The sequence below is a fragment of the Colossoma macropomum genome, unplaced genomic scaffold (genome assembly GCF_904425465.1).
Source record: "Colossoma macropomum unplaced genomic scaffold, Colossoma_macropomum, whole genome shotgun sequence".
Lineage (NCBI taxonomy): Eukaryota > Metazoa > Chordata > Actinopteri > Characiformes > Serrasalmidae > Colossoma > Colossoma macropomum.
In genome coordinates this window covers 23,221,138-23,247,055 of record NW_023494789.1, presented here as the reverse complement: position 1 = coordinate 23,247,055, position 25,918 = coordinate 23,221,138, and the positions used below count along the sequence as shown (strand labels likewise).

The following is a 25,918-nucleotide window of genomic DNA, read 5'->3' as shown; positions in this document are numbered from 1 at the left end:
TCTTGTGCTTAAATTGTTCTTTGCATGATGAAATGGTTCTTCAGGTGGAGAATGTGTTGTGTATGGTTTTATGTAGCACCAAAAAGGGTTCTGCTATTGTTACGATGTCAAGCTTGCAACAAAAGCAGAACCCATTTTGGTGCTCTATAGCATAGATACACCATTCCACCATTTGAGCAAGCATATATAGAACTCTTGGTTCTAAATAGAACCATTACCTTTACTAAAAAAAAACCCTTCATGAACCATTTTTTAAAAGTGCATAATAAACCATTTCACACTGTAAACAATAAACTGTAATAACAGATTTCTGATAATTTTGTTCAAATATGTGCTTCATGATTTGATCCCCACTTTTCTAATATGATGGGTTTTATTTTATCAGAATTTTATTTTATTGTTTAATTATTATTCTTTCTTTTCTGCAGCCACATATTGCTATATTGAGGCCTCAAGTTAAGTTTTTTTATAACTTGTGGCCTTAATATAGTAAATTAAGGCCTTAATATAGTAAATTATGGCCTCAATATATTAATTTGCAGTATGAATATAGCAACTTGTGGCCTCAGTATAGTGAATTGTGGCCTCAGTGTAGTAATGCATGGCCTCAATATAGTAAATTGTGCCCTCAATGTATTAATTTACAGTATCAATAGCAACTTGTGGCCTCAATATAGTGAATTGTGGCCTCAATGTAGTAAGGCATGGCCTCAATATAGTAAATTGTGACCTCAATGTATTAATTTAAAGTATAGATATAGCAACTTGTGGCCTCAATATAGTGAATTGTGGCCTAAATATAGTAATTTGTGGCCTCAATATATTAATTTGCGGTGTCAATACAGTAAATTGTGGCCTCAATATATTGAATTGTGGCCTAGATATAGGAATTTGTGGCCTCAATATATTAATTTGCGGTATCAATACAGTAAATTGTGGCCTCAATATATTGAATTGTGGCCTACATATTGTAATTTGTGGCCTCAATATATTAATTTGCGGTATCAATACAGTAAATTGTGGCCTTAATATAGTAAACTGTGTGCTCAATACATTAATTTGCGGTTACAACATAGCAACTTATGGCCTTAACATATTAATTTCTGGCCTAAATATAGTAAATTGTGGCCTCAATGTATTAATTTGTGGCTTATTGAAAATAATCACACTATCACCTGAGGAGCTCCGTAGATTCCAGACTTCTATCCTGAGTTAAATTTTATTAATTTAATTTTGCAGCTCGGTTTTTGTTTTGAGTTCTGGAACGCCGTAGCGTAGCGCGCTGACGTCACTTCCGGCGCCAGGTTGAGTGGAGAGCAGCGGCAGCAATGGCAGACGAGAAACCCAAGGTGAGAAATTAGAGAAAAAACGACCAAAAAGAGCATTTTACCCCACAAACACAGTCTGCATGGGTTTATTATAGACAGTAAAGTCTGTCTGTGGCGTCAGTGTCTAATTAAAGTTGTGCAGTTCGCCTTATTGTGCCTTTTAGTCTGTTAGCTGCGACGCTAACAGTGCTGGGCCGGCTAGCAGCAAATGTGCTTCTGAATTTTAGCAAATAATCGGGCTAAAAATGAACAAATCTATAATTATATATGTACAGATACACGTATAGAGGTCACTTATGTTTGTGTGAGCAGGTATTTAGAGATGTATGTAGAGCTTAAAGCCCTACTCGTTATGTTTTAACTTTAACTGTTTGAGCTCTGTGTGTTGGTCTAAAGAAGAAGATGAGCGGAGAATCGTTATTTAGTCGATGTGGCGATATTTGGCCTTTCGATACAGTTTTATCGTGGAAGGCTACAATATGCAAACTGGCTTTTAATCAGTCAGTAAATGTTTGTTTTGTAGCTGAAAGCATCCTGACCATATGTTAGACCTTACAGATAGTTATTTCTAAATCTCTGTTCCAGCTAGAGACTGACAAAAATATAAGATATGGCAAAAATATAATTTTGTAATACTTAAAGAATTTTTCACGATACACAATATGCCACAATATTTATTTTTTCAGACATTTGATCAGTTGGAACAGAGAAAAAAGAGTGAATACAGTGATTTTTATTCAGTATTGTGCACATTGTGTTGCACTACATCTAGTTAAATGAGACTAATTTTTTAATGAAACTTGGTTATTCAGCGTTCTGTAAGTACTGACAATATACACAATATGTTCAGAAAAGCATATTATCACATAATTTGTCACAATGACATATTGTCATATTATCCAGCCCTTCTTCCAGTTTTTAATGCATTGCAAGGCAAATCACAATGTGGTATTTTGTCTACATCATGCAGCTCTTGTCAACACTGCAGACTTTCTTTTGTGCAGTTTGTGCATTTGCTAAGTGACATTTTGATATTTTTTGTGCAGATGTATTAATTAAGCTTCAAACTCAGTGAGCATGGCTAATAAATGATCTTGCATTCAGTGTATAACGTTCTAGACCTTGGGTTGATATGGGTTCTTGCTTTTACAATATGTGCATATAACATTTTTTAAACCTGAAACATAAACTATGACATGATCTTGTAGTACTTCCTTACTATAAGGTGGAACTAACTGGATGTGGTGGGTATTGGTGGCGATTGTGGCAAAAATATAATATCATGATACTTCAAGACATTTTCACACTACACTGCACTAAATCAAATTAAACAGCATAATTATGCTCTCTTTATAATGAAACATGCAGTAGGTCAGTCTTCTTTAAGTACTGATGATATCTACATTATAATCAGAAATGCATTTATTTTGTTTATTGTGATAAAATGTATCCCAATAGCGACTGAATATTGTCAGATTGTCTGCCTTTAATAGTTTTTATGTCATAATTAGCTTTTACTGAGCATATTGAAAACATCTCCAGCATTTAAGACACTGACCAGCTGCATGTTATATTACAAAGAGGTGCATGATTAGGCCTGTCTAATTGGATTTAGAACATCTGTTTGAAACATTAAATAAAATTGTATTTGTAGTAAATGTGCTATAAAGGCACTTTTGGGGCCATTTATCAATTATATTATTTTTTTCCTTCTTTTCCTTAATTTCCATAATCACCTGATCCCAGCACTGTGTGCAGCTCTAAGAATCGGACAATTTTTTATTTCTTGGAGCTTTATATTTTCAGCAAACATGTGACAGAACAGGTGTTACCATCTTCAGGCTTCTGATTCATGACGTTATTTCCTGTAACCTTTTTTCAGGAAGGCGTGAAGACTGAAAATAATGAACACATAAACCTGAAAGTGGCAGGACAGGATGGCTCTGTGGTCCAGTTTAAAATCAAGAGGCACACCCCGCTCAGCAAACTGATGAAGGCGTACTGTGAAAGACAGGTATAAACATTCCCATTTATATTTACATCTATTCATTTGGCAGACCTGCTTCAGAGCAGCAGTGGCCGCCAGAGGTATTTGGACATTTTGTGACATACATGTAGTATGTTCTTAAATATGTAATAAGTTCATTGTGTGAGGAAACAAAATATCAAACCAAGTATCATTTGTTTTAAACAACCATTAAAATGCTGTTATTTTAGTAAAATTTCTTAAAAGGCAGCTGGTGAGATTACATCATTATGTCTTTGAGGACGTCTGCAGGTTTGCATCCAAAATGTGTTTGTACACTTCTGAGCTCATGATCTTGTTAAACACACCACTGTAAAGAAAAACAGACCCAGGTTCGATATTTCCACCTCTTCCCTTGAAGGGAAATTCCACCAATTTTTCAAAATTTCTGCATAATCAAATGGTTGTAACCAAAGAGAGAAACTGAAAACAGAATTGTTCACAGTGGTGATAGGAACCAGATGTCCACCTCTAAAATCGTTAGTTATTACATGTAATGGGTATGAATATGCTGCCTGATATCTGAGACATTGTTTTAAGGATAGTTTTGAGAAGATTTTTGTCTAAAACTCCTTTTATGGTCGAAGGATACATGCATGGAGTTGTGAGGCAATATAAGAAAACATTATTTTAGATTCATCACTATTTTCCCATCATCAACATTCCATATAAAACTCAGAAGACATGGGTAGGTTCACAGGATAGTAAATAAACTGGGTGCATTTGAGTGAACATCTCATCAAATAAAATATACAGAATAGAATTCCCTTTAAGAGAGATTTCCATCCACCAATTTAAAAAAATGTCCAAATATTGTGTGTATTAATAGATTATGCTTGAATGAAGTTAAAAGTCGGTTTACTGCTGAACTATAAATGCAAAAAACAGTGATGGAAGCAGATATTTTGAAGTGATGTTATAGCAGAAACGAAAGTGTCTGACGATAGCAAGTCATTGCCTGCGTGTCAACCTGCCTATACCATACTAAATAGTACGCCAAATTAGTACACCACCAACGGCGCTGTTACTGTTTTAAAATGACTGTATAATACAATAGTATGCAATTGGACACCGTCGTCAGCGCTACATCTGGCCTGTACTGTTAGGGTTACACTATATACAGCTAACAGAGACTGTACTGCTTCTGTGCTGGGAGATAATACAGGTTCATGCATAGTGAGAGAGGTTCTTGTCTCGTTTTGTGTGGCACAAAAGCGTAAAATCTTTGCATAAGAGTAATTAAAGGAAATGGATTAATTTGCAGTCTGTGTGGTCCAAATAGTTCTTGGGCCCCTGTTTAAAAAAAAAATGTGAAAACAGTAGGAGGAGCCAAACTGATGCAAATGCCATAGAGATTCTGCAACAGTTCATGACATACAATACATACAAGAGCTTTTTATTGTGGTTCAGTAACTAGCTTTGCAACTGAGCGTAAATGCTCACTGATGTAATCGAGAGAACCAGCCTGCTTTTCCCAAAACATACGCTCTCTTATAATCAGTAAATGGAAGGCAGCACTACATGCTCTACCACATAACAGCAATTGTTGTGCTCTTTTGGGAAATTTAACCCTGCACCTGCACTAATAGTGTGTTTTACTGTCTAAATGTTGCAGCCTGTTAAATGTGCAAGGTTTAAATAAACAGACGAATAAATCAAGTCAAGGTCAGTTCCTGAATTGCAGCTGTAAGCCTAGAAATGCCATTTGATATTTAAATAAGAAGTAAGGCTTAAATAGCTTTCAGATCCACTTTTACAAAAAACATTGTGCCGCTAAAGCAGTGAAACTGACCTGTATACTGTTTGTGTTGTGATTTTTGTACAGGGACTTACAATGAGGCAGATCCGCTTCCGGTTTGATGGACAGCCTATCAATGAGACAGACACACCTGCTCAGGTATGGCCTGCTGCGTCTGTCCCCTCCAGATCCACAGCTTGTGTTATATGATGCTTCAGGGGTCAGTGCTGATTAAGGGTGGGCAATATGATGATATATCATCACTACTGTGCCGTTTTAGTTGGACCCCTTGTATCACCACTTTAGCAGTTTTGACTAACTGCTCATGACTCATGGGTTAGCAATTAGGACTGGCTATTGAAATTTTGTTTTTGTTTTTTATGGTCAGGCGTAGACAGATATCCAAAAAGTTGCACTGTCCGCTCAGGCCCCCAAGCCAGTGATTCTGGCCAAATTTATGGAAACATGTTTCTGAGGCTCATAGGGCTGAAAGATGAGTCGTTTTCATGTAGAGATTGCAGTTTTCAAATCCCAAGAGCTTTGATTTTAATTATAGTCTACATTGTGAAAAGCAATCAGAAGCAACTAAACACACAACAAGCCTGAAAAAGTGAAAATGCTGGTCTTCTTGGTAAATGAGCCTCAATTTATAGAAAATAATCGCTGTTTAAATAACAATTGCAATAAGCATTAGAAAAATCTGAATTAGAATGTAGCACGACGTGCTACCCCAGGCTCAAGGAGGACGCTGGAGGCAGAGTTCAGTCCTGCAGCAGCCATATTTATTAACATATAAACACAAAGCAAATAAACAAACGCTAAACAACTCAAACTATGCTGGCCACTTTTCAGTGGCTTAAGCAGGCTAGACTTTTCAGTCCTTCTCCTAAATAAGCTTTTCAGCTCCTCAGTCTTTTGCTGCTGCTCGTGCCTCTCTCGCTCTCTGTTCCCTCTCTCAGCTCTTTTAAAAGGCGCTTACGCTGCCAGCCAGATCAGCAACAGCTGGCTCTCATTAAGGGCAGTCTTAGCACCTGAGCCAAGAGGGAACGAGAGCTCGCCGCCCCGCCCCCTCGTCACCGCCCCCAGCTCGCAGCTCAGCTGCCCGGGTCGAAGGTTAGGTGTAGTGGAGCGGCCTCGCTGCATAACATGGGGCAGGGCCCAGGCGGCGGAGCTCGGGACTCGCTCCTTGCCGGCACCGTCGTCACCTTCCTCCTCCTCCCGCCGTCACTCGCGTCACTCGGGTTACTCCAAGGAGCTCGGGCTTTGCGCTCCATCCCCTCCCCACTCGCGGCTCTCTCCCTGCCGTCCTGGCCGAGGTTTGACGCCACTGGGTGTTCGGGCCCCGCCTTCCTGCCGGCTCTCGCGGCCATCATCGTCGGGGCCCGGGGGGCGTGCGCATGCCACATAGATATTTTTCATTCAGCCCTAAAAGCATGCTTAGGTACCTTTAGGGGTGGACGATATAGCAAAAATATAATCATGATACTTTGAGACATTTTCACAATATTTACCACAATATTTAGTTCTCTGTTTAAAGTTAGAACAGACAAAAAATTACCACAAAAACTTTGAATGCAGTGCTTTTTATTCAGCATTTCACGCATTTCACTGCATTAAATCAACAGGCCTAATTATGCTCTCTGTATTCTTTAAGTACTGACAATATCCAGTATCCACTCAGAAAAGTATATTGTGATGTAATTTATCACGATAACGATAAAATATTGTCATATTGCCCACCCCTTTTTATAAGTGGGATTTGAACTTCCAACCTTCTTTTTTTGCGCTGAATCCCATAAGATCAAACTTAAAACACTGACCAGCTTATTAAAGTTTTTGTCAGGAGTTTGGGAGTTTGAATACTAATATTGCCGGGATTTCGAGAGAGTCTAACTGGCCCTGCTGTCCTGAATGTAATGATGTGCAATATGATAAACACTGAAGCAACTTGAACAAATTCTCACATTTATGGTTTTTAATAGAAGTGTTTTCAAGCTTGCAGTGTTATCAGTTGCGAGGTCAATATTCCATTTGATTTCTGATATTTTGTAGAACCAAGAACATGTATTAAACAGAGCTGTAATTCTGTTTTACACAGGTTGGTTTGGCTCAGATAAATAAAAGTTTTCTAGTGGAACTTTTTCAGTGGCTGCTGCACCACCCTATAACAACATAAACCCCAAAAATCACAACCCCTACAGTTTATAAGCTCTTCAGAATAAAAGTCCAGTCATTTGTCACAGATGAGGGGCGCCAGGAAGACTCATCAGCCGCACAGTTTTATGGGTCGTTCTAAAGAGCTCACTGAATTACAGCGTGGTACTGTAAAGGATGAGACTGTTGCAACAGGTCAGTTTGCGAAATTTCTTCCCTCTTAGATGTTCTATGATCAACTGTGAGTGATATTATTGAAAAGTGAAAGCGTTTAGGAACCACAGCAACTCAGCCACGAATTATCAAACCACGTAAAGTTACAGAGTGGGGTCGCCGAGTGCTGAAGAGCATAGTACATAAAAGTCACCAACACTCTGCTGATTTAATAACTGAAGAGTTTAGACCTGCTTTGGCATTAACATTGGCACAAAAACTGTGCGCTGGGAGCTTCATGGCATGAGTTTCTATGGCCGAGCAGCTGCATGCAAGCCTTACATCACCAAACACGATGCCGACTATCGGATGGAGTGGTGTAAATCGTGCCACAACTGGACTCTGGAGCAGTGGACAACATATTCTATAGAGTGACAAATCACGCTTCTTTATCTGGCAGTCTGATGGATGAGTCTGTGTTTGGCGAATGCCAGGAAATCATTACCTGCCTGACTGCTTTGTGCCAACTGTAAGGTTTGGTTGAGGAGGGTTAATGCTGTGGGGTTGTTTTTCAGGGGTTGGTCTAGACCCCTTGGTTCCAGTGAAGGAAAATCTTAATCTTAATTCAGCAGACCAAGACATTTTGGACAATTGTATGCTTCCAGCTTTGTGGGAACAGTTCAGGGAAGGCCCTTTTCTGTTCCAGCATGACTGAGCCCCACTGCACAAAGCAAGCTCCATTAAGGCGTGGCTGGGTGAGTTTGGTGTGAAAGAACTTGACTGGCCCTCACAGAGCCCTGACCTCAACCCCATCAAACACATTTGGGACCTTAGAATGGGATGTCATACCAGCCCCTGTAGGTGTAATGTGCAGGTGTCTCAATACTTTTGTCCATGTAGTGTTTATAAAGTTATTCAGAGGGATCTTACTCTCGTGCGTCATGTTATTGCCATATTTATAGCAATTTATTCTTTTTCTTTTCGCAGTTGGAAATGGAAGATGAAGACACGATTGACGTATTTCAGCAGCAGACGGGCGGCGTAATGTAAAGCAGAGGCTACCTCTCCTCCTCCATCCCAGCGTCCCTCCACCTCCTGCGTTCCTGCGTGTGCTCACAAGCTAACCACCATGCTAAAACCGCACGGACTGACATGCCCAGTTTCAGATACAGATGGACAATGTTTTACCCTCATCTCTCTCTCTTTCTCACGCTTCCTCTCTCTCTTTAGTTCTATTATATAAACAAGTCATGCATTTCAGAGCTACGTGGACCTACGACCAAGAAATCCTACAACGCTGTCGATCCAGGTGTTCTGTGTTTGTTTTTCAGGTAGTATGAATGGATGCTCAAAGCTAAATCACCTTTTGTCTTTTTTTTTGTTTTATTTTACTCAAAAAGGTTGGCTTTTATATATCTTTTATATATGTTGTAGTTCTCTTTTGTACCCAGTCAATTTTATTCAGTCACATTTACAATGTGGAGTGTCAATGGAGTAGTTTTGTGTTTAGAATAAAACGACTGTATAAAATTGCCCAAACGCGGTTGGACTCTTACATTCTGAGATTACATCTCATCACACTAGAGCCACTATATTATGAGATGAGGAAATAAATGAGGCTGGTTTTCAAAACGATGCATTTTGTTTCCCTGCTCTTAATTACAAGGTCATTAAAGTCAACCTAAAATCAAAATGGACCTTTTTGTGCTTGTTAGTTTGTGTCCTGTATTAAGCACAGTTTATCTTACATTTCTTTACAGTGGTGGTAATAAGAACCAGGGGTCTTCTGAGTTTTATATGGAATGTTGATGATTGGGAAAGTAGTGGAAAATCTGAAATAATAGGATTTTTGTGATGGAACTTTTAGAGGTGGACATCTGGTTCCAAATCTGACTCGGTATGTTTCTCTAGAACAGAGCATTTCAAACCAAACCACTCTGAACGACTCTTTACATCTTAATCATTTAATAAAGCAGGAGTTTAGAAATATTTATGCAGTTTCCTCTTAAGAGGTTCAAAAACTTGCTTCAGAATTTTCATAGAATACCTATAAACTAAGACTGCCAGAGTCTATTGAAGGGGCGATTCCACCAGTTTTTAAAAATTTCTGCATAACTGGGTGTGTGAGATGTAATCAGAGTGATTCAGAGTGGTTTGGTGTGAAATGGTTAGATTTCTTTACAGTGGTGGTGATAGAAACCAGGGGACACCATGACTACAACACAAATATAGACATTTACTATCCAAAACCACCAGTGAACCTACACATGTCTTCTGAGTTTTATATGGAATGTTGATGTTAAAATAGTGGAAAATCTGGAATAAGAGGTGTTCTTTGGGGACTATTTTACTTCACAACGCCCTGCTTAGACGTATCCCTCCACCATGAATGGCTTTTAAGGCCAAAATCTTGATGATATGATTGAATCTACAACGCACAAAAGATTTTTTTTTATCCGGCGTGCATATTTACACACACATATATTCAATTTAACATGGAACAAATAAAAAGAAATAAAGTGAAAATCAGAATAAAGAGTAATAGAGAGTAAAGCGTGTCCCTCCGTTCCAGCCAATCAGAACGGCCGCGAACGGCGCTGTAGCCAATCAGAATGAGCGAGAGGGCCGGATCCATCCAATCAGAGCGGAGGGAAACCCCTCCGTCTGAGCAGGTGGAGTTTTAAGCGTTAGCATGAGGCTCTGAAGCTGCACAGCAGCATCGATTTATCATAATAAATAAAGATCGCTTCTTTATCAGGAACAGATTTAACTTCACGCTTTAAAAATGACCACCACCACCACTTTCCAAGGCATGGACCCGGAGGCCAAGAGCAGCTCCAGGTAAAAACGGGGGAAAGAAAAGAGAAGGGAAGAAAGGAACCGGAATAGGTAGTGTTAACATGCTCATTCTGGGTGGATGTAGCGTTAGACGTGGGTGTTTAAAGGTTTTGCCCTAAAATTTGATGGTATAAAAGGCTTAAATCCGTGCGGATTACTTCTCAGATGATGCCTTATTATCATTATGTTGGGTCAGCTTCATACTCGCCAGCTTCTTGTTCGAATTTTCCCGTTCCACCTTAAATGGTGCAGTAGTTACATTGTGGCGCCTGAGACGCCACAAGGTAAGTGCTGCACCATTTAAGGTGGAACGGGTGAATTCGAACAGGAAGCCAACTTCAGCCTCGTAAGCACATGGAGGCTGAATCGGAACCCGAGATGCTATTTTCGGCATTAAAATTGTTACAGATTGGATGCAGTGGACTGGAAATGTTTATGAATTTGATGGTAGAGATAATAAAGGCCTGAGCACTTTAGTATTCTTTATTGTTCAGCTGCTCAGGTCTCCCTTTGTTGTCCATTGCCTGCTGCTGCTCTCTCTCTGCAGCACTGCTTGCAGCTGCCCATCTAAACCTTCTCCTTTGTGTGTTTGGCAGCCTGTTATTTTGTGTAGTGAAATGTGGGAGGCTTGTAAGCTACAATGAAGTGATTCCGTCAGCTCAGCATTGCAGGACGGTGTGCTTTGGATGACTGGGTGGGGTTCAGCCTCTTCTGTCGCAGGCTGCTCTTAAAGCCCAGCCACTGTCAGCCCTCCACAGGCTCAGAATGGACACACAAAAAGCTGCAGGCAACACCTAGTCAAGCCTAGTCATCACTCACTGTACATTTTATCAGCTCCACGTAGCTTGCAGGAGCACTGTGTAGATGTATTTTTTTATTAGCTCCCTTTCACCCTGTTCTTCAATGGTCAGGACCCCCATAGGACCACCATAGAGCAGGTATTACTTGGTTAGTGGGCCATTCTCAGCGTTGCAGTGACCCTGACATGGTGGTGGTGTGTTAGTGTGTGCTATGCTGGTGTGAGTGGATCAGACACAGCAGTGCTGCTGGAGTTTTTAAACACTGTGTCCACCCACTGTGACACTCCTACTGTGTCGGTACACCTTGTAGATGTAAAGTCAGAGATGATGGCTCATCTGCTGCTGCACAGTTTGTGTCGGTCATCCTCTAGTCCTTCATCAGTGGTCACAGGACGCTGCCCACATGACAAGATGTTTTTGGCCAGCAGTGACACTGAGGTGTCTAAAAACTCCAGTAGCACTGCTGTGTCTGATCCACTCGCACCAGTGCAACACACATTAACATGCCACCACTATGTCGTGTCACTGCAGTGCTGAGAATGAGACACCACCCAAACAGTACCTGCTCTGTGGGGGTCCATGGGGGTCCTGACCATCAAAGTAACAAAGTATGCAGAGAAACAGATGGACTACAGTCTGTATCTGTAGAACTACAAAGTGCAACTATATGGTCAGTAGAGCTGATCAAATGGACAGTGAGTGTAGACACAAGGAGGAAGTTTATGGTTATGCACACACAGACCAGCCTGATCACTTGCTCAGCCAATGCACATGAAGCATCAGCACTGTTAATGTTAGCATGCTGTTGCATGCAGTTTCACACCAAAGCCGTATGTAAGCACAAAGATTTAACCTTTTTATTATGGATAGCCTTGTGTGATTGGTGAGCAGTTGCACAGTGGAACCATCATGTTGGGAGAGTGATTATAATAGAGTGATATAATATAATATAATATAATATAATAATATATAACATTTATACTAGGTTACCAGTATATGCACACATAGGGGTTCCATGAATGGCTCTGAGGATGGAGTTGAAGGCAGTCATTTTCAAGTCCTTGGTAGACTTTTAATCAAAATTAAACCAACTATATCCTGACAAGTGTGCACCTGTATGGGAATTGTGGCCCATTGCTTATATCCAGATGCACATACACCGATCAGGCATAACATTATGACCACCTCCTTGTTTCTGCGCTCATTGTCCATTTTATCAGCTCCACTTACTATATAGGTGCACTTTGTAGTTCTACAGTTACAGACTGTAGTCCATCTGTTTCTCTGCATACTTTTAGCCCCCTTTTACCTTGTTCTTCAGTGGTCAGGACCCCCATGGACCCTCACAGAGCAGGTACTATTTGGGTGGTGAATCATTCTCAGCACTGCTGTAACACTGATGTGGTGTGTTAATGTGTGTTGTGCTGGTACGAGTGGATCAGACACAGCATTGCTGCTGGAGTTTTTAAACACCTCAGTGTCACTGCTGGACTGAGAATAGTCCACCAACGAAAAATATCCAGCCGACAGCGTCCTGTGGGCAGTGTCCTGTGACCACTGATGAAGGACTAGAGGATGACCAACACAAACTGTACAGCAGCAGAAGAGCTATCGTCTCTGACTTTACATCTACAAGGTGGACTGACAAGGTAGGAGTGTCTAATAGAGTGGACAGTGAGTGGACGCAGTGTTTAAAAACTCCAGCAGCAGTGCTGTGTGTGATCCACTCAGACCAGCGCAACACACACTAACACACCACCTCCACATCAGTGCTGAGAATGAACCACCACCCAAATAATACCTGCTCTGTGAGGGTCCATGGGGGTCCTGACCACTGAAGAACAGGGTAAAAGAGGGCTAACAAAGTATGCAGAGAAACAGATGGAATGTAATTGTACAACTACAAAGTGCATATATATAGTAAGTGGAGCTGATAAAATGGACAATGAGCATAGAATCATAGGTCATGATCATAGGTCATAATGTTTTGCCTGATCGGTGTGCATGTCAATGCTGATGAACAAACTTTTATTAAATATGTAAATTGGGACTAAATCTACCTGGATTAGCATGTAGCCCACACAATTCTCTCTGAACCCGACTGTAGCCCACAAAATTCTCTCTGAATTTCACTGTAGCCCACAAAATTCTATATGAATCTGCCTGTAGCCCACACAATTCTCTCTGAACCCGACTGTAGCCCACAAAATTCTCTCTGAATTTCACTGTAGCCCACAAAATTCTCTCTGAATCTCAGTGGCTATGTTTACATGCAACGATTTTTTGCCAATCCGATTGAATACAATCCGATTGCAGATTTAGACTGAGGTGTTTATATGCACTCTATTCAACAATCTGATGGAAAATCTTCGTTTACATGCTCACTACAAGTAATCCGATGCAAAATGACGCGCATGCGTGGAGTAGCGCTTAGAGTAAACGTTACCATGACAGCGAACATCACGTGAGGTCCAGACCAGTTTCTGCTCCGCCATGTTGAGCGGTGTAAACTTTCGCCGTGACGCGACGCACATGCGCAGAACATACTTACACGTTCCGATTGGAATGTAATCGGATTCAGGCGTTTACATGGCTATTATTCTTCTATTTAACGGATTATTTAGAAGTTTACCCACCTCGTTTAATCGGATAGAAATTGTATTCCGAATGGCCTCAATCGGATTAGACTATTCCGATTGAGGTGTTTACATGGACATATTCTATTCCGATTGAGCTATTAGTCGGATTATTAACGGATTATCAGGCTGCATGTAAACGTGGCTATTGTAGCCCACAAAATTTTCTCTGAATCTGACTGTAGTCTACAAAAGTCTCTCTGAACCCGACTGTAGCCCACAAAGTTCTCTCTGAACCCGACTGTAGCCCACAAAATTCTCTCTGAACTTGACTGTAGTCAATAAAATTGTCTCTGAACCCGACTGTAGACCAACTTGAGCTCATCCACTACCATTGGGAGACCACATAAAACTCCACATTACTAATAGTGACGTGTGCCAAATTACATTAGCGACAACATTAAGCATAGCAACAATGACAGCACTCAACAGATCATCAAAAATTAATAGCATAATGATCTGATATCCTGTATTGACTTTAAATTCTACTTTAACAAATGTGTTCATTGATCCAAAGTTCTACCCAGCAGGTCCGTTCAGATTGAGACAAACATTTTAAGCTTCCGCTCAGTAATTTGTTGTCTTATCTGCTCCAACAGCCGCATTTTAACCCCCGGCTTCCTCTGGACTGAACGTCTGTGTGTCTCTTTCCCTCAGAGTGTTGCGTCCACCTGGCGGCGGCTCAAACATCAGCTTTGGCTCCGATGAGGACAAGCCTGTTGTCCGCAAGGATAAAATGGCTTCCAGTATCTTTGCGGAGCCGGAGGACCCTCACGCTCATCGACGGAACAACCCACCAGGTACGTGATGGTGGCGCCGACCTCACCCTGCTGCTCTGGCGCTGACCTGTGCAGGAGGTCCGTCTGAGCAGGCTGGGCGTCCGTGTTTTAAAGCCCTGCTCTACTCATGTTGTATCTGATGACAGCACATATTTATCACCATAATTGTATGCTTCTGGTTGCTAAGTAACAACAGAGGTTGCGACTTGTGGTGGCACTACTTTTTAGTAGAATAAATGACTAACATTAGTAACATACATTCAAAACAATATACTTTACAAAGTACAGACAAAAGTAAAACTGTTACATAAAAGCAAAAACACTGGAGGTGGTGTGTCTTGTGGAATAACGATTATGAGCTAGTATGATCTACTACCAAAACGAGCAGAGACAAAAAATATCGCAGCTAAACGGGACAATACAGTACAAAACACACAATTACTGTTTTTAAAAGGCTCAAAGCCCCAGAAAGGTTGTGCGCTGTTGATCTGAACAGAATTTTCTAGACTCTTCTCAGATGTGTCCTGCTGACCCTGCCAAACCTGGCGTCTAACTGTATTTATGTACCGCAAGTCTTTCAAAGTGGACTTTGGGAATAATTTGGCAAAAATCCAATGTACACAGTTTTCTGCCTTACCTCAGACATGCCTGGTGTCTGAAGTTTGCTTCTTTAGTTTTCCACTGCAGTTATGAGGCTAATGTTGTTGAAAATGAACCAGTTATCGTCAGAAAAACTGCAGCTTAAATCATCACACACCTTAAAGTGTGTCCAGTTGTTAAGAAATCTGAAATGGAATTCTATTACTTGTTAATTACATTAGCCTCGTAGCTCCAATGCTAAAGCAAGTCTTGGGTGATCGACTACATTTAGTGAAAAGGGAAAAATTCTTCTTTTCCTTGTTTTCATCTGAATGTAGTGACTTTAGCTGTGCCTCTAAAACATCTTCTGATTTTTCATGATGTCACCGTGCACCAGCGGGTGGGGCAAAGTAGTACTAACCAATAAAGTCATGTTTCACCCCCCCAGACCCCCCACCGGTCATGGAGAGAAAGTGCTCTGCTAGCTCAGAGACCCTCCTCAATACAGAGATTCACTCACAGTACTGGAGGAGGAGTTATGATGCTCAATGTTGGGTTGTAACATTAGAGACTTTAACCTTTTCTAGATCACACTTCAGTCGAAGAGATTGCATCCATTTTTGTCATTTTTATGCATCAAACCATCTTGCAATACGTTGATGTAATATACTGTTAGAAAGCTTGATCTCAGGATTTGAGTCTCACAAACAATTTCATGATCTGTTATTCACAACAGTTGTGATCGTCTCATTTTCAACATATGCACAAGCAAAAACACTGGCAAATCTGTGTGTCACCACCTTCAAAGCCTCGCCACTCTGCACAGAGACATCATAATCCAAAACATGTGATCTGAGAGCATGGCAAGAGTCAGAGATCAGTTTAGAGATCTGTGAGTCAGAAGGAAGTAAACTTCTCCATTCTAGACTCTTTAATTCTGTGTCAATAATTCATAGTTATTCTGACGTGTTAACCTTTGAATGAGATCAAAATCATGACCAAAGTATGTGGGAATGGCAGGTATGCTGTTTCAGGAAGCAATGGAGCACAGCACCACAGCCAGAAAATCAAGTTACTAAAACAACAACTCAACACCACAGTGGAACAGTGTTTGACAGTGTTTTCATGTTAAAATATCAGAAAGATGTAAATATTGACTTAATTATCTGGTTTCAATGGAAAAAAAACACTGAATTTATTAAAGGAACGGTGTTGGGTGAATAGAACTGAACACAAACATAAAACAAGCCCTCCAGAGTGTGGAACCTGAGCTTTTCACTGATGAATGGGGTTAGGGCGGCTGATAAAATGTATTCAGTAACAGATGAGCTACAGTCTGTGAATGTGTGGCTACAAGGTGCACCTGTATGGAAGGTGTTTCTAATAAAGTGGCCAGTCTGTATGAGAGAGGCTGTTTTTTGTGCTGTTGAAGAATCTGACTGGCAGGAAGGTTCTTTCAAGTTTAAAGTGAAAGTTTGGCCCTGAGTGAAAAGCAAAAATTCTCCCTGAGCGAGCAGGTTAAACCGGCTCTTCATCTGTTCAGTGCAGTAATAGAGTATTAATCAGCCGCGCTCTGAGTGACTGACCTCATCACTGCAGGGCTGTGTATGTCTTTGTTCTCCCACACAAAAGGCCTGATGTGTTTATAGCAGTGAGGAGGAGAAAACTTAAGTTTTATAGGAATGCACTGAAATGTTTGCCTCTGCCTCTGAAAATGGTCAGGGTGCTTTTGGTGTTCGGCCAAAAGAGGAAAAATTGACTAAAATTTGACCGAAAACATCTAAGATTAAATGGAGCTACAGCAAAGTACCACAATCTACAAACTTACAAATCCTTTTGAGACAGGTTCACAGTTATTTCTATAAATTATATTGAAAAATTAAAATTAAACGTGTGTGATATTCATAGCTTGTGCTAATATGAGTGCTAATTATTTGCATGCCTTGCTAAAGAAATACATTTGACAGACAGTAATACACTATAGGAAGTGTAGGGGGCCATATGGCGTCTATTGTTTTGTTTAAAAAGTGTTCTATAATGTTCAAATGATGCACGCAGTAATACTGACAGACTGTAATACACTACAGGAGGTGTAGGGGGCGATATGGCTTCTATTGTTTTTCAAAAAAAATGCTCATATGATCCACACAGTCATTCTGGCTTTGAAATGGCTTTAGAGTAGGAACTTTATGGCAAAGGCCAAGACAGAGGAATAGGGTGAATAGTTTGATTAGCTGATTAATCTCACAGTTGGTGGATCCATTGAAGACTGTGATACTCAGTAGTCGCATCCCTGCCACCGGGTTCCTGGTGTTTATGCTCTACCTGTGTTTGTGTTTCAGGTGGAAAGCCCACAGGTGTGCTGTGTGGAGAGCCTTCAGCTCCTCTGAGGAGGTGTGCACCTCCGTCTGGCAATCAAAACAACATGCTGGACGAGCCTTCATCTGCGGTGAGACTGCAGCACACAAACATGCCTTCTGCCGTTTTTTATGCATTAATGCAGGTGTAACCGAGCCAGAGTTAGCACAAAATACTAACACCAAAATATATACAAATATATATATATATATATATATTTATTTATTTTTATTTTTTTTGCTTTTTCCATATGGATTCATTATTTGCTGAAAGCTAGAATTTTATTTATTTATTTATCCTGTTGGCATTGAGGCCTTAAAAATGAAAAAGTAACACATTTGCTTATAGATGCAGTTTTTTAGAAAAAACTTGAAAAAACCACCATGTGAAAAGTTTCTTCAGCACATTATAGACATATATGATGATTTAAAAAAAAATGACCAAAAGCGCACATGCACTTGGAGTAGGTGAGATGTGAAATTGAATAGCAGAGGCTTTGTTAGTGTTGTTAGACATGATTTTTTTATTTTTTTTATTTTTTATTCCCTTAATAGAACATAAATATCCAAATAGACTTCAGTATTTGAATACAGGCACCTGAAACTCTTTACAGAGCACTTGAATATGAATGCAAAACCCCATTGCAACACGTGACCTTCTCTTCCACTGTCTTACATTATGTTCATTTTGTGTTTGTTTACAGAATGGTGACAACAACACAATGAGTGCTGGTGAGTAGCTACAGTCAGCGTAAGAAAGTGGTCCGTTTGTGAGGATGAGTGAACAAGTCTAATTACATGTTCTCTTCAGCGGTAAAAGCCATGCCAAAGTTTATATTTCCGTATTCAGATGGATTGTAGTTGGTATGAATAAGTATTTATTTAAGTGTAAGTGAACACACCTGCACTAGGCTGCACATACCAGACTAGGAGTGAAGTTGTTGACATAAAACACACAAATTTCTGAGGATGTCCTCACTCGTGTAGGTCACTGTTAGCACCTGGAAGAGCCACCTTTCCTGTAGAGAAAAACAGGTAACGTTCTGGAAAACTATCTGCTATCGCACCATGTTTAAGTCCAACAAGCTCCAGAGTCAGTATGCATTATTTTTGTGTACATTGTCACTTTTTTGCCATTTTTCCCAATTTTCTCTCCAGTTTAATCGTGTCCAGTTCCACCCATCAGCTCGGTCTCCCTCAGTCACACAGCACTGCCAGTGCTAGGAGATTGAAGGCTAGCATGTGAAGCTCCACCACATCTTTTTAAACAGTCGCTTGCGTAACAACATTGAAGCTTAACTATTTTGAGGGTAATGCTAACTGCTAATACCGCTACATTAGTTAAGACACCTGTGTTGAGTGATGAGGAGGGCGAGGGACAGTTATTTTTTGAACTCCCACTTACGGATGACTGTGGCATCACTACTCACAGTGTTCAAGTAGTCAAGATAAGAATATTGACACATTCAGCCCTCAGTGTCACGCTGGAATGTGCAGTTTGCTTTGCCAAAGTTGGACTGTAGGCTTGATGACAAAAAAATCTCTGTTTTGGTGCAGTTAGCAAGCTAGCTAAATTGCTAACCATAAACAGTAAAAATGCAAGAGTAAATGTCACTTACCTGGATAATTTGCAAAAGTATAATGTTGCACTAAAAATATAGATAGATGGCGACGGTGGGCTAACATGTACAGCTGTGTTTAGCCAAGGGGCTAACTTAGCAGTTATCAAGCTATCAATAAACACCCAAAAGTAGACTCTCTAGACTGACTGTGTCTTGCAGTCTCTCTGTGTTTATTTATAGTCAGTGAGGTGAAAGACGTGTGTTTAGCCACTTGCTAAATTATCGTTTCTTCTATTTTTGATCTTCAGTGCTACTAAATGAAGCCCTTTCAGAGGTCAGTACGGCCAAAGCAGTAGCACTGTTGGTCGAGGTTTTGCTCTGGAAAATGACTCCTCACAGTGAATTGTTTGAAATGAATGTTATTTCGCTTGTAAACTTTTGCAAACAGAGCTAATATGACTGGGCTAGTAAGCTAGTAGGACTGACAGCCTTACTGATATTTCTAAGTACCACAGTGTGGGAGTGTTGGCCTGCCTGTAGCTTATATTTAGGCGAGGGGAACCAACAGGACATTTAGGGTTTCATAGAAGGCCTGGTGATTTCTGGGAACTAAAAAATGCATGTCTGTACATACAGCATTAATAGATACAGCAAAGCGAGCTCTCTCATTGGTCAAGACTTCAGGAGCTGGACTGAAGGCCTTACTTGTTAGATTAATTACCAACAGAATTAGGATGTGACAGAGGAATCAACCAATCACACTTCGGCGGCAATCACACTGTGGCGGCAGCTCTTCACCAGAGCTCACTACTGAAAAACTCACTGTAAAAGTGATACACGATAAAATATATCTTTCCAAAATACTACCTTTACGAGAGAAGGAAAAAAACTTTAACTTTTAATGTTATTTAATGTGACAAGAATTTATTCAAAGTCATTTTGGAGTATTTCTCACCCATCATGAAATTTCAGCACAATGTAAAGGGCAGCTGATGTGTTTTAAATGTATGTAGAAAAATAAAAAGTCAAAAATGGAGTTTTTTTTTTGATAGCAACTGTCTAATGCTGTCTGTCACAAGTTTAAAGTAAAACATAAAATTAGAAGGTTCAGATGTCTTCAGATGCTTAATCTAGAACAGCCAAAACATGTTCATGTGAGGTGAGTCATCCATCGCTTAACACTAACATACTACTAGAATCCCATGCTAGCAGAAGATTTATCGTTGAGGTGGGATTTTTATTTGTTTATTTACTTATTTACTTACTTACTTATGTTTTGACCAAGTTTTGACATGTATGACCTGAATTGAAGGCCCACCTCTATCAATCATGATTCATCACGGATATTTAGCAATATTACCGTTTTGTCTAATTAACGACTTTGTTGTTCAGAGGATCCAGCCATGTTGGGGTTAATGAGGTGTCAGTAGCCAGGTATCCAACTTACTGTGTATTTATATTGACATGAAATTTCCCCAAAAACAATGATAAGGCTGTTTCTAAATGCACTGTATAAGAGATTAAAGCTCAGTATGTCACGCTTTTAGAATACTTTTGTGGGCGTAGGTATTAAAACAGGACACAAGGCAGCAGTTTCCAGTGTACTGATGAAGAAATCAAAGCATATATTTATCTTGTCAAAGGAAAACCATATCAGTAACATCAGAGGGTAGACAGAAGGCTGGACGTTTCCTGAGCAGCTCAGGAAATGTCTGTTAATCAGCTGCAGCCCTTTCCCCTCTAATATCAGTTGTTTTTCTTTGATAAGCTAAAAACATATTTAAATATCTACAGCTTCAAAGATTGATTATTCCGTTATTTCGTTCTCAGTTACATCATTTATTCAGTGAAATGTGTTTTCATTGTAATTTGGTGCATTTAAAAGTCAACCCCAAGGCAACATATAAATTTTATTATTCAGAGTCTTTATTTTTATATGACTATATGCACTATAAATATAGAAATTTGACTATTAATGTCAAACACCACTCATGATGCACACACTAGCTGCTTCAGTGCCAATAGTGCCCCCTTCAGGAGAGTCTTTAACCTGCTCAACATGAGGATGTTAAACAGCTAAACTGTTGGAAAGGGTAATTGATTTGAAGTTGTGGTCCCACCTGAAAGCAAATAATTGAACCTTTTCAAACCGATTTGCATCACTGGCATTTATGTGCAGTACAGTGGCTGCACTTCTTAAGGCCTTAACATGCCGTACAATTTATTCGGACACCAGTAGTTTAATTTGAGCATGTGTATAAGTGACTTAGTGTAAGTATCTTGCACACCAAACACAATTTTTAGCACAACTTGACATGAACTCACTGACCAATCAGCGTTGCCTCTGTTGTTGACATGGCAACAACAAAGATGATGGAGCAGCTGTGTTCCAGCAAATAGAATTTTTTCACAAACACTAAAAGGATCAGAATCTTCAAAAAATGCTCAAACTGAGCTACATACATTTAATTTAAAGCCTGTGTGGAAGCACTCAGAGTTCTAGCTTCTGAAAGAAGCGATGAAGCTCCTCATGCTATTTTCACTTTTCCGAAATGGACAGTAGTCCAGTGTCACCATTTGCTTGTTCTGTGAGGAGCAAAGGAGATCTTATTTGTTTTCGAAGACATTCAGACTGTTTACTTTGTGTCTTGTCAGCTGCATTTCCAAAATTAGCTAAATATTCGTCAGAGATCCAAGCTGCGAGTGAAAGAGCTCAAAGTTTCTGCTCCTGAATGAGGAGAAACTCTCCTCATCTTCTCCTTTTGCTTTTCTAAAGTGAAAAGCATCTGCACAATGCCTGGTTCATAAAGAGCAAAGGATATTTAAATACTATTTATTTTACTGCGCAAGCAATTTGGCAACATTCCAAAGAAAACTGTGTTGGGGAAGAAAACTTTAACATTTTTTATCAGTTCAATACTTGATGGGTTTTTATTTATTTATTTATTTATTTTAAATCATTTAGGCCTTCTACATATTCCAAGGTTTAAATTGACCTCTGTGGGTGCTTGATCATTTTAGTGTAGTAGTTCTTAAATTATGGAATAATCTCCGCAACTGTATTTAGGATGCCTCCTCTCATCTTCATTTAACACGCTGGTAAAGACATACTTGTTTTCACTGTGCTGTCAGTGTTCCTTATGTTTTGTATATTTGAATGTAATGCCTAAATACATCTGATTGTCGTGTGTTTTATTAATTGTGTACCTCCTGTTTAATGTGTGTGTGTGTGTGTATATATATATATATATATATATATATATATATATATATATATATATATATGTATATATATATATATATATATATATATGTATATATATATATATATATATATATGTATATATATGTATATGTATGTGTGTGTGTGTGTGTGTATGTGTGTATATATATATGTATATGTATGTGTGTGTATGTGTGTGTATATATATATGTATATATGTGTGTGTATGTATGTATGTATGTATGTATGTGTGTGTGTGTGTATATATATATATATATATATATATATATATATATATATATATATATATATATATATATATATATATATATATATATATATATATATATATTATAATTTTTTTTGGGGTTTTTTTTTGTATGAAAAGCGTAATATAAATACACATACTATGTAATATATTTCCTTTAAATAAACCTGTTTAGGCTAAATAATAATATGGTAAATTACTTCAAACAAAGAAAACATGATTTAAAACATGGAGCAGCTCAGTGTTCTCAAACTTTTAATGGTTAGTATGTGCAGTTTCCCTAAACAGCCACCAGGGGGGGACCACACTCTAAAGCCACTCCTGCACAGAATGGGACATGATGACACTGGGGACTTTTCTTTGGAGAGTTAAAAAAATCACAAGCAAATAGTTGTAATCTGAGTGCTGAGCAGCTTGTTTGGAGTATAGGAGGGGATTAACAGCACCTCCAGCAGTTTTGTAAGAGCAGATGTTTTATATAACTGTAATGCAATACTGGTGTAAGTGTTTCTGCCGGTCTTGTTTGTAAATGACCCAGTGGGTTCTGACTGCAGGGCACAGGTTTAAGCTTGAGCTGCATTTAGGTTGAAAGGAAGCATTTAGGAGTAGAAGAAAAGATGATGCTTCTTTTGTCAAGCTGACGGATTTGAACTGATCTTTTATACAGCTTTTACACCGTGTCCTGCACTGTTCCGTATCTGTAGGATCTGTATTTACATAAAGGAAACAACTCCACCTTCTATACAAATGATACCTGTGTATCGTTCCTTACGGCTAAAGAGAGAAACGCACCATAACTGCTAGTTAGGGGCAAACCGTGAGTGTTAGAGCTGGGCCTTCAGGTCAGGCTTTACATGTCAACTTGGTCAGTAAAAGGAGAATAAAACTCACCTCTGTATTAATGCTAATTTCTGCTGTGGGATTTCTAGTAGTATGTTAGTGCTGGTGCACAGTTTAACTTCTAGATTAAATACATATTTTTGCAGCTTGTGAAAGACATTCCATGTTTTATCTGAAGCGTGAAAGACATTAACATATATTTGAGCTTGTATTAGGGCTGAACTGTTTTTATTGCTATTTTTCTGACGAGTATTGTAATTTGGTTTAAATTACAATTGTTCTCTATAAATGTTTTTCTATAAAACTGAGGTATGGGCCCTATTTTGTGGCTAAGAAGACCAGTGTATACTTTTCCTGGCTTAAGGCTCAAACGCTTAACACAGTGCGCCAGCCTGCCAGTGGTTGTGATGTCACAGTGTGGTTGCTTCTCATTAGTCGAATTTAGCTATAAGCAGTTCAATGTACTTAAGTTACTTAAAACTTGCAGTGTATCCATGTTGATTATAATAAAAACTGCAGCTCGTGCAATTTGAAAATTGCACTCTTTCTTGCAATTTTGATATTAAAAACTTTCCGGTTTAGCTTGTGTGTATCAGTTTTACAGTGACTCAGTAAATAGTCCTGACAGAGCTGCCGCTGCTGTTGTCCATTCCTAGCAGCTAACCAGAACACTGCTTAGACTACAACTCGTATTCACAGTCAGTGACCTATCTAGAACTTCCAGAAGGTCCAGAGTGATCTCTTTTCTCTTTCTGTGTAAGATATTCAGTCCAGCTCCTTCAAGTCCTGACCAGTGGGAGACCTTGTTTGGGTGTATCTACCTAGATGTTACAGAAAAAAAACGATCCTGATTGGACAAGTTTCTTTTGGGCCTTTTAAGATTGGCATAAAAAAATGACAATAAAACTAATATAATTATAGACAATAGCTGTCTTTCAGCTTCTCTGTCTGTCTAGCTATATGTCTATCAGTCTAACTGTCTGACTGTCTATCTGCCTGTCTAACTGGGACCAGATATAGTCTGACCAACTATCTGTATCTTTGTTTGTCAGTCTAGCTCAGTATCTGTTTGTCTATCTTTTTGTCTAGCTCACTGTCTAACTGTCTAGCTTACTGTCTGTCTGTTTTGTCTGTCTACCTTTATGTGTCTCTGTCTGTCTAACTTGCTTACTGTCTATCGGTCTAACTATCTGTTTGTGTATCTGTCTATTTGTCTAGTTCACTATCTGTTTGTTTATCTATCTATCTATCTGTCTGTCTGAATGGGACCGGATATGGTCTGTCTATGGTCTCTCTGTCCATCTGTCGGTCTAGCTCACTGTCAAGCTTTCTGTATGTCCGTCTAACTATCTGTCTTGCTTACTGGCTTACTGTCTGTCTAGCTTACTGTCTGTGTGTCTAACTTTAATTGTCTCTCTGCCTAATTATGTCTCTCTGTCCAGCTGTCTATCTGTCTAAATATCTGATTATATAATGGTTTGTATGCCTGTCTATCTGTCTGTTTATCTTACTGATTATCTATGTATAATTATGTCTGTCTGTTTCTCTAATAGCCCCTGTGTCTAACCAGTTATCTGTTCATCTAAGAATCTGTCCATCTAATCTATTTATCCAAGAGGAAAAGCAGGAAAACTGTGATCTTGGTAAAGGGCAGCTTCAGGCTGTTGCTCAGTGTGAAAGTCTTCCTCAGTGAATGAATAAATTAACTGATTTATGTTTCTTCTCCTCCACAGAGAGCACAGATGACGTGGAGAGCGGTCAGGAGCAGGTGGAGCAGGCCGCGCCCCCCCGGGCGAGATGGCTGTGGCAGGGGTCCCGTCTGGCCGCAGGAATCCCCCCGGAGGAAAATCCTCCCTTATCCTTGGCTGAAAAACGTCGTCCTTCAGCGCCTAGCATCCAGAGCCATGTTCACAAAGTATCTCTCAGCACTGTTCCTGGGTCAGCTTTGCCTTCTCAGTCCACCATGACCAAACCCAGTGTGAGTGGGGGTGGATCCCAGTTTGATCCTCTTATGCAGATACTTTGTAAATACAGGCCTAAATCCTGTTTGCCAACGATGTTAACTTGTTCTATGTTTTTTGTTTTTTTTTCCCCTTTTTATATCACCTTGAAAGTATTGTTTGCTGCATTTGTGCAAGTCTGAGCAAATCCTTCCACTTCCCAATCTCTCTTCCTCACTGGTCTGGTTTCTGGGGTAGTGGTCTGGGCTGAAGATCAGATTAAGCCTGATGGTCATGGGATAAGTGGTTTCACTGACAATAGTGGGGGATTTTTTTCATTGAGAACTTAATTCTTCATTGAGTATTTCATCTGAAGTATGCCTTGTTTGTAATTGAGAGCGCTCGGCAGATGGTGCATTTGAACGTCTATTGACCCCTAAAGCCTGCTGTGGAAGGAGTGTGAATTGTTATTGTTCGTTCTGTCCCTTGGTGTAAATGGATTAAAAAATGTTTGTGTTATGAATTTCTAAGTACAATAAACTATTGTTATGAAGCTTGTGTGTGTCTTTCGGTAGGATTTCTACCAAAGAAAACGGACTGCATCCAAGAATAACAGTATTTTCTCAGTCCAGCTTGTACAGTGTAGGCCAGAGGTCTTAAAACGTGAACCGTGAATCCAGTTTCCAATGCCAGTCAC

At 39.6% G+C, this 25,918-nt stretch overlaps 2 protein-coding genes across 2 annotated transcripts; both read left to right on the top strand.

The window, feature by feature from the left end:
• The first annotated feature begins 1,292 nt into the window (after positions 1 to 1,292).
• Positions 1,293 to 9,034, top strand: sumo2a (small ubiquitin like modifier 2a). The gene is made up of 4 exons (XM_036570594.1): positions 1,293 to 1,349; positions 3,211 to 3,342; positions 5,180 to 5,251; positions 8,387 to 9,034. The coding sequence occupies exons 1-4, from the start codon at positions 1,329 to 1,331 to the stop codon at positions 8,447 to 8,449; spliced, it is 288 nt and encodes a 95-aa protein (XP_036426487.1). The 5' UTR covers positions 1,293 to 1,328; the 3' UTR covers positions 8,450 to 9,034.
• A 1,038-nt stretch (positions 9,035 to 10,072) lies between these two features.
• Positions 10,073 to 25,297, top strand: jpt1a (Jupiter microtubule associated homolog 1a). Its single transcript, XM_036570593.1, is given in 6 exon segments — positions 10,073 to 10,240; positions 14,331 to 14,473; positions 17,374 to 17,480; positions 18,093 to 18,120; positions 25,015 to 25,061; positions 25,064 to 25,297. Coding segments are annotated over 6 exon segments (468 nt in total). The 5' UTR covers positions 10,073 to 10,184; the 3' UTR covers positions 25,151 to 25,297.
• The last annotated feature ends 621 nt before the right edge of the window (positions 25,298 to 25,918 follow it).